This window comes from Pholcus phalangioides, unplaced genomic scaffold (genome assembly GCF_987345545.1).
Source record: "Pholcus phalangioides strain wild (caught in Gottingen) unplaced genomic scaffold, Ppha-v1.0 ptg000011l_1, whole genome shotgun sequence".
NCBI lineage: Eukaryota > Metazoa > Arthropoda > Arachnida > Araneae > Pholcidae > Pholcus > Pholcus phalangioides.
In genome coordinates, this window is record NW_028301604.1 from 62,516,558 (window position 1) to 62,533,155 (window position 16,598).

At 37.1% G+C, this 16,598-nt stretch overlaps 1 protein-coding gene across 19 annotated transcripts in view; it reads right to left on the bottom strand.

Annotated features, from left to right (window-relative positions):
* The window catches only part of LOC149080678 (uncharacterized), a 312,101-nt gene that overhangs the window by 247,482 nt on the left and 48,021 nt on the right, over positions 1-16,598 (bottom strand). For 18 of the 19 annotated variants that reach the window (XM_089239891.1, XM_089239884.1, XM_089239883.1 and 15 more), the window contains exon 2: positions 1,905-2,006. In XM_089239891.1, the coding sequence (XP_089096017.1) occupies positions 1,905-2,006 (102 nt within the window). Of the gene's footprint in view, positions 1-1,904; positions 2,007-9,533; positions 9,860-16,598 lie in introns of those variants that run through there. The other variant, XM_089239885.1, reaches the window with a different exon arrangement.

The following is a 16,598-nucleotide window of genomic DNA, read 5'->3' on the forward strand; positions in this document are numbered from 1 at the left end:
GAAATGATATTATAATGATGGTATATGCTTCCCATTTACAACTTACAGATCATCTACGAGAGAATCCCATTTCCCCCCTATAAATATTGGTATACTGTACAGTATTCATATTGTATCTACGGAAGTTGTTATTAGAACAAAAATCACATTTTGAAGAATTTTCAATGTTCATTCGACTTATAGAATTTCAAGCAATCTAGAATGCGGGATTTATTATAATTACCAAATGTCTGTGAATTGGATCGCTGTGTTTTGGTTATATTTGACATTCATAGCTTTCATCGCCATTTCTTTTCGGCCGCTGTGCAATTTGCCTGTTGTGGCCTCTGTGTTTCTATTCGTATTTGTGAACTTTTTTGCAAGTTTTACGGGAAAAGTAACACCAGTGATATACAGTTACTACTCAACAAACATTTTGCGCCAATATTATCACATCACTTTGTTTGTAAATTATTGAACTAGACGAAAAATAACGGGGTGAATTTCATGCTATGACTTATGAAATTAGCACTTATTATGTCATTTGCAGAAAATCACTTTATTCTATATCGAGATTGGAAATAAAAGAAAAAAAAAGACAATTTGCCCATATGATCTGTTTAGGAATGTTATATGATCAGTAAAAAAAAACATATATTCAATGCCGGTGCGGTAGCCTAGGTCGATAAGATACCTCGCCTAAACTACTAAAAGATGTTTAGAGGCGTCACGAGTTCGATGCCCGGTTCGTTCTTGTCAAAAAGTTTCCTGATGAGGGGTACAGCAGAAACGGCGACAACATGATCACAGAAAAAGATTGCTACCGCAAGGAGTCCCACACCGAGGAGTTAGCGTACCAACCTTTCGCTCGCTGAGTATAAGAAGGAGGCCGTTCGGAATCGGCAATAAATTTTAGGTCTCGGTCTAATTAACGGTTGTACTACAAAATGATCAAACATTCATGCCTAAGCAGAAATTTGAAATCGTACCTATTAAGCTATTATAGAGTGAGTGTGTATTGACAGAAAGAACGTCAATCACTCTCAGCAGTGAGTGAAGAAAACCCTATAAGATCGACACACGAATACAGGTAATAACATGAATGTCACTATTACAAGTGATTTGTAATGCACTCTCATCAAACTGATATTGGTAGTAGTTATTTCTTATAAATAGAAATCAGCTATAACGACAATTTTTTCGCTATTGTGGGTCGTTCTCATTAAAACGGACTGTACTTCATTAGATATTGTCTAAGATATCGAATAATCAAAGAACACAAACCCCGAAGTACAGATGGCTGGATACTAAGCGAAGATAATTGGAAAGGAAAGTCACATTCCTCTGTTGGGGAAAACCACCAACCTCGTACTTTCCGGGCGCTTGCTCTACCAAAGCCTCCTAGATTCTACTATGTAGGAGGCTTCGGCTCTACCATTAAGCTACAGAGGACAGACATTTTCTTTCCTAAGAACACTGTGTTTCTTTAGGCTGAACGGGACTGCGGAATAGACAGCCTCGCAACGAAATTAGCCCCCAGATGGCGACATAGAATGAAACGAAGGTAGTTTGTTTCCCCATAGAAGAATGTGACTTTTCTTTCTAATTATCTTCGCTTGGTATCCAGTCATCTGTACTTCGTATATTAGCGGAGAGGTTCATCGTTTTGTTCCAACACAAACCACATTTCAATTTATGTTTTGTCTAATTAAACAAGAATGAAATCATTGAGGAGGAAAGTGATTAGTTTCATCAGTGTTTCTGATTATGTCCGAAAATACCTCATCATTGAATTTATCTGTTCATTGCCTGAAGCGTGTTGAACACGAAGAATTAATCAATCAACTTATTGGGTTGCTAAGTGGAAAAAAAAAGTCATGGGAAAAGAAGAGGATAATTGTTATAATTAGATACGTTATACTCACAGCATTTGACGTGTTGATATCGATATTACTTTTCAGACAGTCAAGGATAGTTGGCAAATTTCCGTCTTTAGCCGCTCGCAAAAATGAAGCATTGCTGTCAGTCTGCGATGAAAGAGTAAAACAATAAATCATCTAGTACATGTAACATTTCGAAGAATGGTACATAAATCATGAGACAGAATCATTGGACCAATAAGGAGTGAAAAATATGAACAGTAAATAAGATATATATATATTATATACATACATTAATAATATGTATACATCTTATATATCAACGTATATATCTTATCTTACTGTATTACAGAGTTAAGTGTATTTTTTTTCTCTAATAGTATAAAACGTGTGGGTTTATGATGATTGCCATAGAGATGAAGCTTTTGTGAAAAGCCAGAGAGCGAATTAATTGCGAATATGGGTTAAACGCGTAGTCATGGGCGTACCCAGAATTTTCTCGGGGGGGAGGGGGGGTTGGGCTGTTAAAAGAAATGTTTCCTCTGGGGGGGGGGGTCACGTTTTTTTCTGCAAAATAACACTATAATTTCGGTTTGGGTTTATAATCCCCCCACCTTTGCGTACGCCAATGCACGTAGTATATTTACAAGTTTTCTTTTCTTTCGTATTTTCATCAAAGTTAAGAAATGATCAAGAAGACGGCAAATATCGTTGATTGCAGAGCAATTTAACAAGAGTAACAAGTATCAACAAATACCATTACACTAGAATTCTGAAGTTTTCAACACAGAGCATATTACGTTTTATTAAAGGTGATGAATTGGGTCGCTAGTTATTTATGCCTTATGATAAAATTTATCAAATTGCATTTAAGATCAATGTTTCCGGATAATTCATCTCGAGCTTGTTTCAGTTTTTCTTGTGTTCCCTTCTCCTATCAAGGCCGCCTAAAGAGACACATGGGTCACCGGGCCAAGTGATCTTACGGAAGCCTTACGTTGCAAATTCTCGAAAAATTCAACTACTCGTTTTTCTGATGCCTCCCCACCCTTCTCACCTGCCCGGTTGGGCCAGGACCGTCTATATTCTACCTATTCTACTGTAGGTCCTGGGTGGGCCCATACGTTAAGATGACACTGTCTCCTATACCTTATTAGTATACTTAAAAAAATTCCTTTCCCTGATAACGCGATTCGCACGAAACGCACCGAAGATAACTTCTATATTTACAGCAATCCAGGGGGTCTATTACGCCAGGGCCGTCTTAAGAGTATCATGGGCCCCCGGGCCAATTGATTTTTCAGAGGCCCTACCAAACAAATTCTCGAAAATTTCAACCAGATCTCATTTTTGTGAGGCCCCTTTTCGCTTGAGGCCCCCGGGCCGTGCCCGGGTGGGCCCATGCCTTAAGACGGCACTGTATTACGCTCACGTCGTTATACAACGAGGTAGTTAGTGACGTCACGCCCTTAACGCAAATTCTCAACGAGCCCCATAACGCAAATCTCAGCGACCATCGTTAAAAACTTGATTTTTCTCAGCAACCCGCGGTATGCCCTTATCTATTATATGAAAAACTCCCTGGTCCGAGAGTTGGGTTAGCTCCGAAAGGGATGGACCAATCGGATAATTTTCTCCGCTGCTGATAATCATCATCACTATCAACGAGTAGGGAAACACGTGCGTTATTATTATTTTATTTTTATTTATTTGTGCGCGTTTGTGTGTGTTGATTGTCCCTAATTTTCTAAGCTACATTTTTTCTTACTTCATCCGGATTCTTTTTATTTTCATCAAATATTTGAGAAAAAGGTAGGCTATGTAGGCACATGATACTGGCGCGGGGAAATTTTCTAAATTATTACGTTTAAAAAATGATTTTCTATTGAAGTTCAATGATGTTATGAATTTCCAAAACGACTAGCAAAAATATCATCATATATTACCATGTTTTTAACATTTACCTACCGTCTTGATATTAAGTCAAAATCAAGAACAAGTAACCTTTTATTTACATCATTAATTAGACAATTGGTTTCACACATGAAAATGAAGTGCCATCAAATTTACACTGTTTTTTTTTTTTGTTGACATCTCTTTTATACTCCGATCAGAAAATGCACTCAAGGATTAGAAAAAATTTATTTGTTGATTAATAAAATTTACTTTGATTTTTTATATAGTGTAATTAGTGCGCAGAGTATAATGGTGTTTACTGCATTACACTTCTGTGTACTGCACAGAAAGTAGCAATACCTAATTGATGTTACAAAATATCAATGTTATTAAACGAATTAAGAAGGGGAAAATCTGGAGACGTTTAAATATACAGTATATTGACGTCGATTTTGAACGAGATGTAAATAAAATATTGAGCGAATTTCAAAATATCTTGAAAACATCGCGATAGAGAGATTTACCAGTTAAATAATATTCTTATATTGAGATGAGTTTAAGATTGGAATAAAGGCATTTCCATGCAAGATTTAAAAAAAAAATAACGTTGTGTAGAATGATTTATCTTTGTATCGAGTATAATCATTTATAACGATTTACCAGTATGAATAATTTTTTCCAATCAGTATGTGTACAGATAACATTTTAAACGATAATGCTGTCTCTAAATCATGTTACTAAATTAAGTAATGTAATTCAGAGAATTATTATTCATTATAATGAAGAACTTGATAAATTAATAACGAGTGAATAATTTCCAATTCTAACTAATTTGTCTCCGTTGTTCTCACCTTCATCGAAAAATGTACGCGCGAGCGGCCATGTTTATTTCCTTAACGCGAGTATAACGAGTGGTCTCCGGTTCTCGTTAGTTAACGTTTCTCTTAGCGATGATGATAACGAAAATCGCTAGTAACGGCGTGAGAAAAATCAACCTTTAGCGATGGTGACGTAAATCTATCCGACAATGCACCGCAAACACGTTTGAAACGCGGGCATAACGACATGAGCGTAATAGACCGCCAGAGCTCCCAGCCATTCCATTTGAAAAAATTAGATAAGAAATAATTCGTGCATAAGTTGTTTTATGAGTTTCTACAAGTATAAACCATCATGACGTTGATGTTAAGTGGAAACTGTGTTAATCAAATTCTAAAGGTGCTACATAAAACCAAAGCTTCACATGAACTGAAAATAACGAAAATACAGCACACCAAATTTAAACCATCTTGAAAATTAATCTTTTATGAGCAATCACTTGAGATTATCTTAGCCTGGAACGAAAAACAGAATATGGCGCGAGATACACATGCTACTGTACCTAGCACGATCACGCGCCACTTTCGAGCAAATGCCAATAACCTTATTGATAGCAATTGCTCGAATACTACCAATGCTAAGTAGCGTAAATGTATCTCCGGCCGAAGTAGGGTTACTAGATTCAGAAACTGAGAAAGGGGAACATTTGCGTGCGCTCTCTTCACAACGTCACTTTTCCCAATTTTTACAATAGATGGCGCCACTATAGTGACAAAAAATAAGACCTCTCAAGAACTTTAGACCACTATTTTCTATACAGTGTTTCCCTACCGCCGGGCCGTGAGTGGTTCACCGTCAGGGCCGGATATTGAATTCTGCCAACTACGTGGCTGCAGAAGGCGCCAACTGAAGGGGAACGAGCAATTTTTTAGAGCACCAACTGAAGGGGAGGGGTGATTTTTTATCACCAAAATATCATTAGCTTGATACACTTGAAAATATCCAGAACCGGCTCTATTCACCGTTTCATTTGTACCCATTTATTTCACATTAGTCGTGCGCGTATGACCGGGCTTTCCACTCAAAAAGACGAACGAAATCAACCGGGCCGCGGGCTTCGAAAGCTTTAGAACCACTGCTACTTCTGAATGGATGAGCAATGCCATCTCAACGCACGGGCTCGTTCAGGCACGGCCCGGAGCATCAAGTGCTGGGGGGGGGGGGCTCATGATAATAAGAACTGGCTACGATTTTCGAGTTTAAGTACGGAAATTGATAAGCAGACATTTATAAAACGCCTCAGAAAAATCAATTTGCTCGGGGGTCCATGATGCACTTGAGACAACGTTGTGGAAGGGGTAATACTCCCCCCTTAAGGGCGTCTTAACGGCATCAGGGGCCTCAAGAGAAGAAGGGACCTCACAAAAATGGGATCTGGTTGAAATTTTTGAGAATTTGCGTGGTGGGGTCTTAGAAAAATCACTTGGCCCGGGGGCCCACGATGTTCTTAAGACGGCCCTGCCATCATTATGGGAGAAGTAGATAATGTATAGACTCATCAGAGAGGGCATTGAGCAAATGCCCCTTAACGGCCACTGTGGTGGTCAAGTGGTCATAGTGACGGACTCACGTCGTAAGGTCCTGGGTTCGAACCCCACCGTCGCCACAGTGGTGGTCGGCTGAAGTTGGTTTTCTTTGGTCCCCAACTTCAAGGTGCGAATGCGAGCTGATCTCCGCTTTCAAAAGTCTCGCCACAGAGAACAGCAGACCTACAAACAGTACAAATGAAATTCAGTCATAACACATCACTCACTTCGCTTCTGAAATGTAGATGGCAGCACTGAAAAACGAAACACAACACTACATACGCGCTCCGACTGTTAGGTACTAGGTGCACACACACAATTATACTTCCGGCACAACTCACTAGGTAGTAAATAGCCCATAGATGGTGATAGACCTGAGTTGTGCTCTTTTTGAAAGAAAGTGGCACCTTAACGTATAGGCCCGACCGGAGGGCCACAAGTGCAGAAGATTCTCATGAAAATGAAATCTGGCCAAAATTTTCGAGTTTAAGCCACGGCCATAACTAGGATTTGTGCCGCCCGGGGCAAACCTGATTCAGCCAACCCCCACAACTTTAAAATTCGATAATTTTATAACGGTGCTCTTTGTTCCCACCTGAAATTGCCACAAGGAGCAGTTGCCCCCCCCCCCTCCCTCTAGTTCCGGCTCTGTGTAAGCATACAAATTGAAACGAACAAATTTATAGCCAAGTGAGGTGGCCTAGGAAGAATCACTTTGCCTGGGTCCCCATGATATTATTAAGACGGCTCTGTCATTGCCATCTTGTGACACTGCCCTCTCTCCCCACTTCAGTATATGGCTTTAGCTTTTAGTGAGCAAACAATGATATTCTCAAAATAGATGTTGCGGTTCTCTTCTTTCAGAGCTGTTTTTCGGACTGTCCTACTCATGCCGTCGGTCTCAAAAGTTTAAATAATGCACTTTCTTAAAATAGCAAGAAAAATACGTTCAGTAAAATTGGTAATTTTTAATGGATAATACCGGATGCATTTCTACATTGATAGGAAAAAAAATTATACGAAAGAACATTTAGAATATTTATAGTATTGAAAATACAAAAAGTAGCTGTCTCAAAAGTTTAGAGAAAATTCAGATTCACAAAAATTACAGGCTTTTGATAGCTTTTCATTTTTTTCTCAACCTTAAACACACTATCCTTCATGAACCTAATTAAATTCTTTGGGGTTTCAACATCAAAACTATATCATGCTTCCTCGATAATCAACAGTCAAATACTGTATTTCATTTGCAAATACATTGATCGTGAGTATGCCCATACATTCCTAATGGGATTCAAGTCGATGGCCAGTCTAAAACCGATACATTTTCGCGATTAAAGAGTTTTAATTTTTTGTGGCAGCAGATCTTTGAATAGACACTTGAAATGTCAAGTTTGGTCAAGCTCCTAAATCTTCTCCAATGAGTAGCAAATTGTTCTCTAGGTTCTAAATGTTCTCTTGATGCTTCCTTAAAGCATCAGCGTTTTGACGACCAATTTCAAAAGTTAAGGAAGCCTGACCATTAGAAGCAAATGCTGCCCCCATACCATTATCGAAGCTCCACTTTACTGTCTGCTGAAAACGTTCATCTGGAGCATGTGAGTTCTAATATATCTCATAAATAATAAATATGATACCAAGCTCTTTGTCTCCATAAAGCATGATTTCATGCCTATTTCAGTCTTTCTTCTCCACCTCTCTTTGGTGCTTCCTTGTGACAGGCGATTTTCTAACCCTCTTTTATGAATCAAACACAAGCTTCTCTGATGTGTCGATGAACTGTATCTGTTCAAATTTTCACTCCAGGATCTTTCATAATTTCATGCAATATCATTTTTTGTGTTGAAGCCAATCTTCCAACGGTTTTGTTTTAGCGTAAACTTGTACTGCGTTGCCTACCACAACGAGGTTTTGGCTTTTGGGACACCCGTTGGGTCAATACACGTGAACTCTTTATTTCGCCGTGCTCAAAGCAATATATTTTACAGATTTCCTTTTTACTTTTAAATGAAGTACTCGAAGGATTTTATCGTACAAAATATACGACGACTTCGGCAATTTTTTTCAAATGGAAACCAATCCGATAGCTTTCCTCTTTTATACTATCACGTCTCTGATATGCCATATAGACACAATCTTCGAAATTTACATATAATCCAAAGCTTTGAGACAGCTATTTTTCAAAATTTTGAGTTTAAAAAATCGAAAACTTATTTTTCTCGACAGTGACCGAAGTTTAAAGTGTGTTTTTTGCATTCTGATCACAAGAAAAAAAAAAGAAATCAAAATTTGAAACTGTATCCATGGCTCAGTTAAAAATCTAGTGTCTAAACTTTTGAGACGGTAAATTATCCTGGAGCAGCTGGGCCGTGGAAGAATAGTATCCGTGCCCTACTTGGTGGCGGCAGATTGGGTTCTTGTATTCTGGGATTTCGACGGGGATTGGTCAAAGCGTGTAAACATGTGTGGGGTAAACGTGTAAACACACACAAACACATATCAATGAAGAGATATATGTTATAGAATGAAAAAAAAGAAAAATAATTCCAGAAACCTGAAAAAGAGGACAAAAGGGTGAATTTTCTAAAACGTAGGAGGACGCTTGTTAATTTCAAAGCATAATTCAATCTAGGATTTTAACGAATTCCATCTGCATTTGAATATTTATTATTCATTCATGGAACCGAGTCGATGCGATTGTTTTGCAGATGGGACACGCCTAGCAAATATTACTGAAAGAAGAATTTTCGCTAAATTGAAAAATTGAGCACGAAATAAATACACTTTCTTTTGTTTTTTGCTTCCATCTAAATCTGTTTACATAGATGTTATTTAAAGTACGAAAGATGTAAAAAAAAAGTATTGAAACAAAAAACGAGCTTCTCCAATAAACCCCCCCCCCCTCCAGAAAATTTACAACCATCCATTGAATGAGTAGTCATCCCTTTCAATAATCAATTTGCATTAAAAAAAACAATTTTTTTTAAATCTTTGAAAATTTCAAAAACAATACAGAATAATTGATTCAGATAACCATGTGATAAACATGATTTAATAACCATGTGAAAAAATGTTATTATGTAGAAAGAGGTATTTCTATAGTTATATGTTGAGAATATATGAGAGAGAGAGAAAGTTAAAATCACACTTAAATCATTCAATGCGTTAATCTTACAGTATATACACTTTTTTAATTTCATTAAAAAGAAAAATGACTCGTTTTCGACAAAAACGTGGAAGAAAGAATCAACTACATCTATGAAAACAAAAATGTAGCTAAAACCAATAACTGAAATTAAAAAAGTTTTATTTATCGGATGTTATAGATATAGTAATTAGATTAACTCTACAAAAAACTGATAGATATGCTCACCTGTGCTGAGTGTTTATCCACGACCATGATCAACAGTTAATGTTAAGAAACATGCCGAGCACAAATGTCGTATATAGGTGTTTTTGAAAACGAAACAAGTGTCACCGGAGGAAAAGCAAATGGATGAAGCAGGGAAATTTTGATTGACAACACAGTATCTCCCAAACGAAAGAGCCGGTATGGGTACCCCACAGTGAGGGGAAATTCCGGAGCACCCGGCTGTTGTACTCGAACAAACGAAGTGAAACCTACTAGAAAAGTTCTATGAGTTAATCGACTTGTCAAGTCCACATGAGATGGTGCGGACAGTAAAAAGTATCAAGAGAAACGTGCGTCTACAGCATGCGGTAACTGTCGTTAGACGGCAATATTGATTTTCAGACACGCGCATGCGGATGTAGTGAGCCGCAAGGCGCAGAAGACTTCCAATAAATAGAATAAATGTAGCCCGTAGGCGCCACAAATCCTAGCCAACACGAGGGAAAGTCCCCACGAGTTTTTTGGCTTCTCTCATTTTTCTCGAGAAATACCTCCTTTCAATCATCATAATGTCGTCAACATAGTATTCAATTCCTCAAGCTTCATTCAAATCAAATTTATTCATCTGCACGCTTGATTTCAAATATCAACGCGATTTATTTTCTTTATATAGCATCGCTGATTCTAATTTTTTTAATATTTGAAACAAACCATATGACGCGGAAAGTTCTTGAACGTACAAAAAAAATCCCATCCAAAATCTCGTATACAGTGAAACCTCTCTACAGCGATACTCCATATAACTATAAATATTTCTCCAACGGTATTTTTCAAATCTTGTTTGGAATCACCTACAGTCTAATATTGAACTCCTCTTGCTACAACGATATGGCCCAGGTTTTTGATCACCTGCTTATATCTCTTCGTTGAGACAGAGCGGCGGGCCAGGTCAGGAGGAGGTATTTGACATTACCTGATCACCGAAAGTGTTGATGAGGTTTTCAGTATTGCTATTTTTCGTGTGATACATCAAAGTGTAATGCAATAAACCTCTTTACAGGGGCAATACATCCACCTGAATTTTGTCTTACATTACCGTACGAGCCGCGCTTGTGAAAAGATTTCCTGATAAAATTTGAAACTAGTCAGAAAAGTGAAATTTCTATGAATTGCTATTTTCGCTTTAACTTCTTTTTTTATTCCATCCATCAAGATGGAATTTGGAATAAAATCTGATTGATTCCAAATTCCACACATCATTCTTAATTTAAATGTTTTAAGTTATGAGCGGTGAAGAGCAACCCAACTACCATCAATATACAGAACAAAAAGTTTTAGTAAAAACTTTTGGGAAAAGAAGTTACTCATAAATGTCACTCTGGTTTGAAAGCAGAACGTCTAAACACGTAAATGATGCGGTGATTCTTTTAGAAAATGTACGTTACTACTTTTGATTGTGAAATTTTCTCGCTTTTCGAAGAAAAAAAATTGAAGCAATAAGTTTAGCTAAAATAGCTCGCAATAAGAGACTATTACCTCATATAACCTCAAAACGAGATTTTGTAAACAAATAGATGCTATACAGACCAAAAACTCAATACAATTTTCCTGATATCGAGCTGACACTGTCAAGAACCGAACTAAAGACTCTTATACAAATGAAATTCTCTAAAAATTCAGTCATCTTGAGGTGATTTTAGATGAGCATTTTGACTGTTTTGTGGCCTTTCTATTTGCATTTGTATATGTTCTGTATACAGGGCGATTCCATATTTACCTTTGCCGCAAACTACTACAAACCGTTGATTCTAGAGGGATGCTTTCAATTAGAAAAATTATTCAAATAACGTAGAGAGAGAACTCAGATGCGCCGTTCATATTGCAAGGGGTTGTATAGTTATTAAACTAAAAAAAACCCAAACTTTTCAAACGGACACCCTGTTTTAAAAAACTCAATTAGAAAGTTGTTGCCCTATCTCCCTATCTCCGCTAAGACCAAAAAAATTCCACGTTTCTAAGTGCAATATTCGCTGAAATATTTGAATTCAGGAAACGGAGGAAAGTTGGGAAAGAGCAGAGTAAACGAATCAAAGGAAAAGAATCAGTTTGTCCTGTTCTTCCCCAACTTCTTTCCATTTTTTTAAAATTCAAATATCTCAGCGAATATTGCAGTTTAAAACCTGAATTTTTTTTGTTGGCCCCAGGAGAGACAGACCAACAGATTTTTAGTTTGGTTTTTTATTTTAGTACCTATACAATCCCTTGTAATATGAATGACGTATCTGAGGTCTACACGTTGTTCGGATACTTTTCTTAATAGGAAGTATGCCTCTTCGATCAACTGTTCACCAGTAAAATGCGGCAAGGGGAATTATAGAATCACCCTATATATCTGATTTACTCTCCAGAAATGTGCAATGTAAATAACAGTTAATTATTTGAGAAAATCATAACCATTATTTCCCTCATGGGCTGCGATACGGCTCTAAAAGTTACATTTCAAGAAAATAGAAAATACGATTTTTTTTCGTTTGAGAGCGAGGGCCAGGTAAGTGAGTTATCGAAAGAGTAACCTAGAGAGTAAGGTGCTAAGGACGGTATTGACCGACATGGTTTAAACTAGTCACAATTTTTTGTCAAAGAGATCGACACGGATTGGTTAAATTCAGGTTTTTAACCAATCTATGTTGATCTCTTATCCAAAAATTGTGACTACAGTTTAAACCAGTGTTTCCCAAACTTATTCAGCCCATTGCCCCCTTTTCACAAACAAAATTTCTCATCGCCCCCCTGGAAGAGATGTTAAAAACCCACATTAAAAAGTTGAACGATGCAGCGACGAATTTTCGATTTTTTTGCATATACTATGCAAACATAGTATAAAAAGGGTTAAAAGTTCTAAAATAATTACAATTAAGAAAATTACAGTAAACTTCATTGCAAAACAAAAAAAAATTAAATTTGTGAATTATAAAATTATAAACATGCATATAACACAAAACATATGCATTTAGTTGAATTTTTTGTGGTCAAAGTAATATTCGCATCACACAAAAAATATCCATTAATGTTAAAATTATTAAAAAATACAGACGCAAAACTACAATTGTTACTTAGTTTTAATAAAAATAATTTTACTATTAATAGATGTTTCCCAAGTGTGATGATTGTTGCTTGGTTTTACTAAGCTGAGTTCTTAAATCCTCACAATTGAATATCTGTAGGTGATTTCGATTTTTGTCGAAAGATTTGTGGCACATGAAAAATGTTCAGCTACATTAGTACCTCTCAATAACGGACACTCACGATAGGGCCGTCTTAAGAGCATCATGGAACCCTCCCCCCCCGCCAAGTGATTATTCTGAGGCCCTACATGGAAACTTCTCAAAAAATTAAACTACTTCTCGTTTTTCTGAGCCCCCTCTTTTCTTCAGGAGCCCATGCGTTAAGACGGCACTGACTCACGGGACCGAAAATTTTTGCCGCTAACGAGGAGTGTCAGTTAATGGATAGTAAAATTAGTAAAATAATCAGTCTCAACGGGAGTCTGGAGTCCCGTTGACGTAATTCAAAAAGTGTTTGGTAATTGGAGGTGCTCACTAAAAACGGGGAGTGTCCGTTATGGAAGATTCCACTGTATATCCCCATAAATTCCAGGTACAGTATTTGTTTTTTCAGCCAGAAAAATTAATAGCCATCTTCAAATTTGAACGTCAGACCGTCTTTTAATGCTATTTCTGTCAATTTTTCTTGTAAATGTGATAATTGTGTTATTGCTGGAGATCGAAAAGAAAGTATCGAAAATTGTTATTTCATTCAGTACAGATTATTTATTTCATTGCAGATTGTAAGGATCTCTTGGGAATACGTGATGATCACGTTACATAAAAAATAAACATTATTTTAATCTCTCTCCACACGCCCCCTCTCGCTATTGTCAACTGCACCTTACACATTATTGAAACAATTTAAACTACATTTAACTTATTATTATTAACTATTATTCTAGTTTTGTCTTTGAATTGTAGATTGGATATTTACCAATCTTGTACATTTGCAATTAAATACATTTACAATTGAGAATTGTAATAATCCTTTCCCTCATAAATTAAAGAAAGAACCTACGATAAAGGCAAATAGGGAGGAAAACGCTATGAATTCTCAAAGCATTTCGTTACACTACGGGTGCCGTCGTCAAAGGATGAATACAACCACTATCAACGCAGACCGGGTATCCCACTTGGGTTGATTACCAAATTATAAGCACATCGGGAAAAATACATCAATTCAAGTCAGAAACTGTGGTCAGAATAAAGTGAGTCCATCGCGTGGTCATTCTGCCCACGGCCTACTTTGCTCATAAAAGCAAAATTGGTCTTTTAATAAAATGTGATACATAATTATTCATTTCGATGAGCAATAACACTAATAAATGTCAACAATAAAGTTTGTAAAAAAAATTCAAAATTTAATCGTTAAAATAAATTCATTTTTGAAATTATCGATCTTGGGAGCTCGTGAGACATTCATTGGTGTTTTTGGTTTGGTTAGCCAAGTAAATTCTGAAACGAACTTGATCACTGGGTAAACAAAATATTTGGACTCAAGTCACAGAAGCCCCAATTCCTGCCTCGCCCAGGACCTGTTCGTGTCTAAGTCGGGCTCCGGTTAGCTGCCATTTATTTTTCAAATCACCAGAGTTACTGCGATATTATATAGGTCCATATTTTAAGAAAATGTAATTTTACATTATTTCAAGCGCAGGTCTCTCACTTCTTTCTTGATTAAAACTGGAAAGCATCGGTGGGATTGCAATTGACTCTCTCTCTCTCTTTGTTTTCTTCTACATATAATTCCGAATGACATAATCATTCTAAATATTTACCATTGTTTTATGAACATATCTGAAATCTCGTTAAGATTGTAATGAAATTCAACCCTTTCAGCTCAAACATATTAAAAGGAAAAAAATTCGGATGAAACCATGCTAATTAAACGTAAAAATACAATAAAAAAATCCTTTCAGAGAGATGATTGATTATGTAATTGAGTAATACTATTAATATAGAACGCAAAAATCCAACGATGTTCACTAAAAATACCCGGAAATTCATTGGCGTTTATTTCCGTGTATTTTTAACGAATATCGTTGGTTTTTTGCGTTCTACATTGCTAAAAAGGTAATTCCATCATACTATTAATATAATACTATACTTAAGAATGAGTCGATTAAGAATGAATTTCGAATTGAGTAGAATAACTCTTCAAAGGTCGTATGAAAATGCATCGTTTTCTTTCAAGGAAAAATACTACATAAGTCACCGTAAAAAAAAAAAAAAAAATTCAAGTCAAAAAAATAAATTTTAATAAATTTTCTACTAAACCGACACCATCGCGAGAAGAAATTTCTATCATCCGATGCTGAAGGAGCGTGTATTTGCCCCCCCCCCCATCCGTATATTCTTCGCAATATTCGAAGGAGAAACGATGCTTATTTTCGGAGATAGTACCAAAATTTCCCTTTTATCCTTATTGTCATAATCAGTACGGTTACGGATAGCGCTCTTGATAAGCATTAATAGATAGCATAGGCACGGAAACCTAGAAGCTGAGGTCCTTTGAGTCCCTCTCCCAATACAATTTTTAAGGGGGTACTGAGCCTCCCCCCCCCCCCCAATTAATTTCTAAAAATTAAATGCAATGCACGTTCTCTCTGTCCTGCGTACACGCTAGCAACTTTATGCCTTCCCCCCCCCCCCACAATATTTTTTTCATGTCGGTGCCTCTGATAGATAGTACTGCCCAAGTGGGGCTTACTTAAGTCATGAAAATCGGTCAATATAAGAGGATTTAGTAATATCAAAATTTTGATGAAAAAAAAATACATTATTGTACTTACGGCGTGGATTCAACAAGCATCTTCTTCCGCATTACATTAATTTCTTTCCGGACACCATCGAAATTACAAATACAAACACAAAGGCCTCAAGAGGCAAATCGCCCAACGAGGTGGCTGAAGCTGATATGCATGTTTGAAATGGGTCCATCCGTTGTGTAACAAACACTTTAGATATGTGACTGTTTTGCACGAAAGTTCAAGACTGCTCGTCTGTAATTCATATTTTGGTACTTCCACACACGTTATCTTTGGGTTTAAGTAATTCACGAATTTGAACGAATACATTACAAAAATTTTCTATTTCAAAGTTCCTCAAAGTGAGCGTCGGGGTTCCTAGTGGTGTCGTGACGAGCTGTTGACCATTGATGTTTGTTTCTGTTCCAACCGTTTCTTTTATAAAAAAAAAACCAGCATGCAAAAAGGCCATAGCCGTAGGTGAAAGAACAGTAATGCTAAAATTATGCCCCCACCCGTATCCTGCCTCAGGGTCCCGAGGCTAGGCTCTTTTCGGGCCACAATCTGTATTGAATTTATGAGGTGAAAAAAGAAATGACGAGAATCGTCTCGGGGCCCTGAAACCAGCTGCACTTTTTTGGGGGATGATAGCTCCAATAATGAATAGTCATTAGCAAAACCAGTCATTTCCAGATGGTGTGTTTCCCACTGGTTTAAACCATGTCGATGAATACGGCCCTCAATCAGTGAGTTATGAGTGACCTAGATAGTGAGGGTCTAGGTCAGTGAGTGATCAAAAGAGTGATTCAGAGAGTGTGTGAACATGGAAGTGACCTAGAGAATGTGTAAATATGAGAAGTGGCCTAGAGATAAAATTTGAAACCATTTTTTATGAGTGACCTAGAGAATGTGAAAGTATGGGAGTGACCTAAAGAAAGTACAATGTCAGTGAGCGACCAAAAGAGTGACCTGGAGAGCGACGAAAGAAAAGAATGACTAAGAGAGTAGGAAAGTATGTGAGTGGTAGAAAGAGTGACTTAGAAACAGGAGAATATTTACGGGCGGGGCAAATTTGTGCCCAGGGTGGGAAATTTGAGGAATGAGGAATGAATGAATTGAAAAATTAGACTAGTATGAATAAAAGGTGGAAAAATTTGCATAGTATACAAGCGGAAAAACCTTAAATTCGAGTCAGATCTCAATTACAGTCGAACCTCGCTATAGTGAACCCG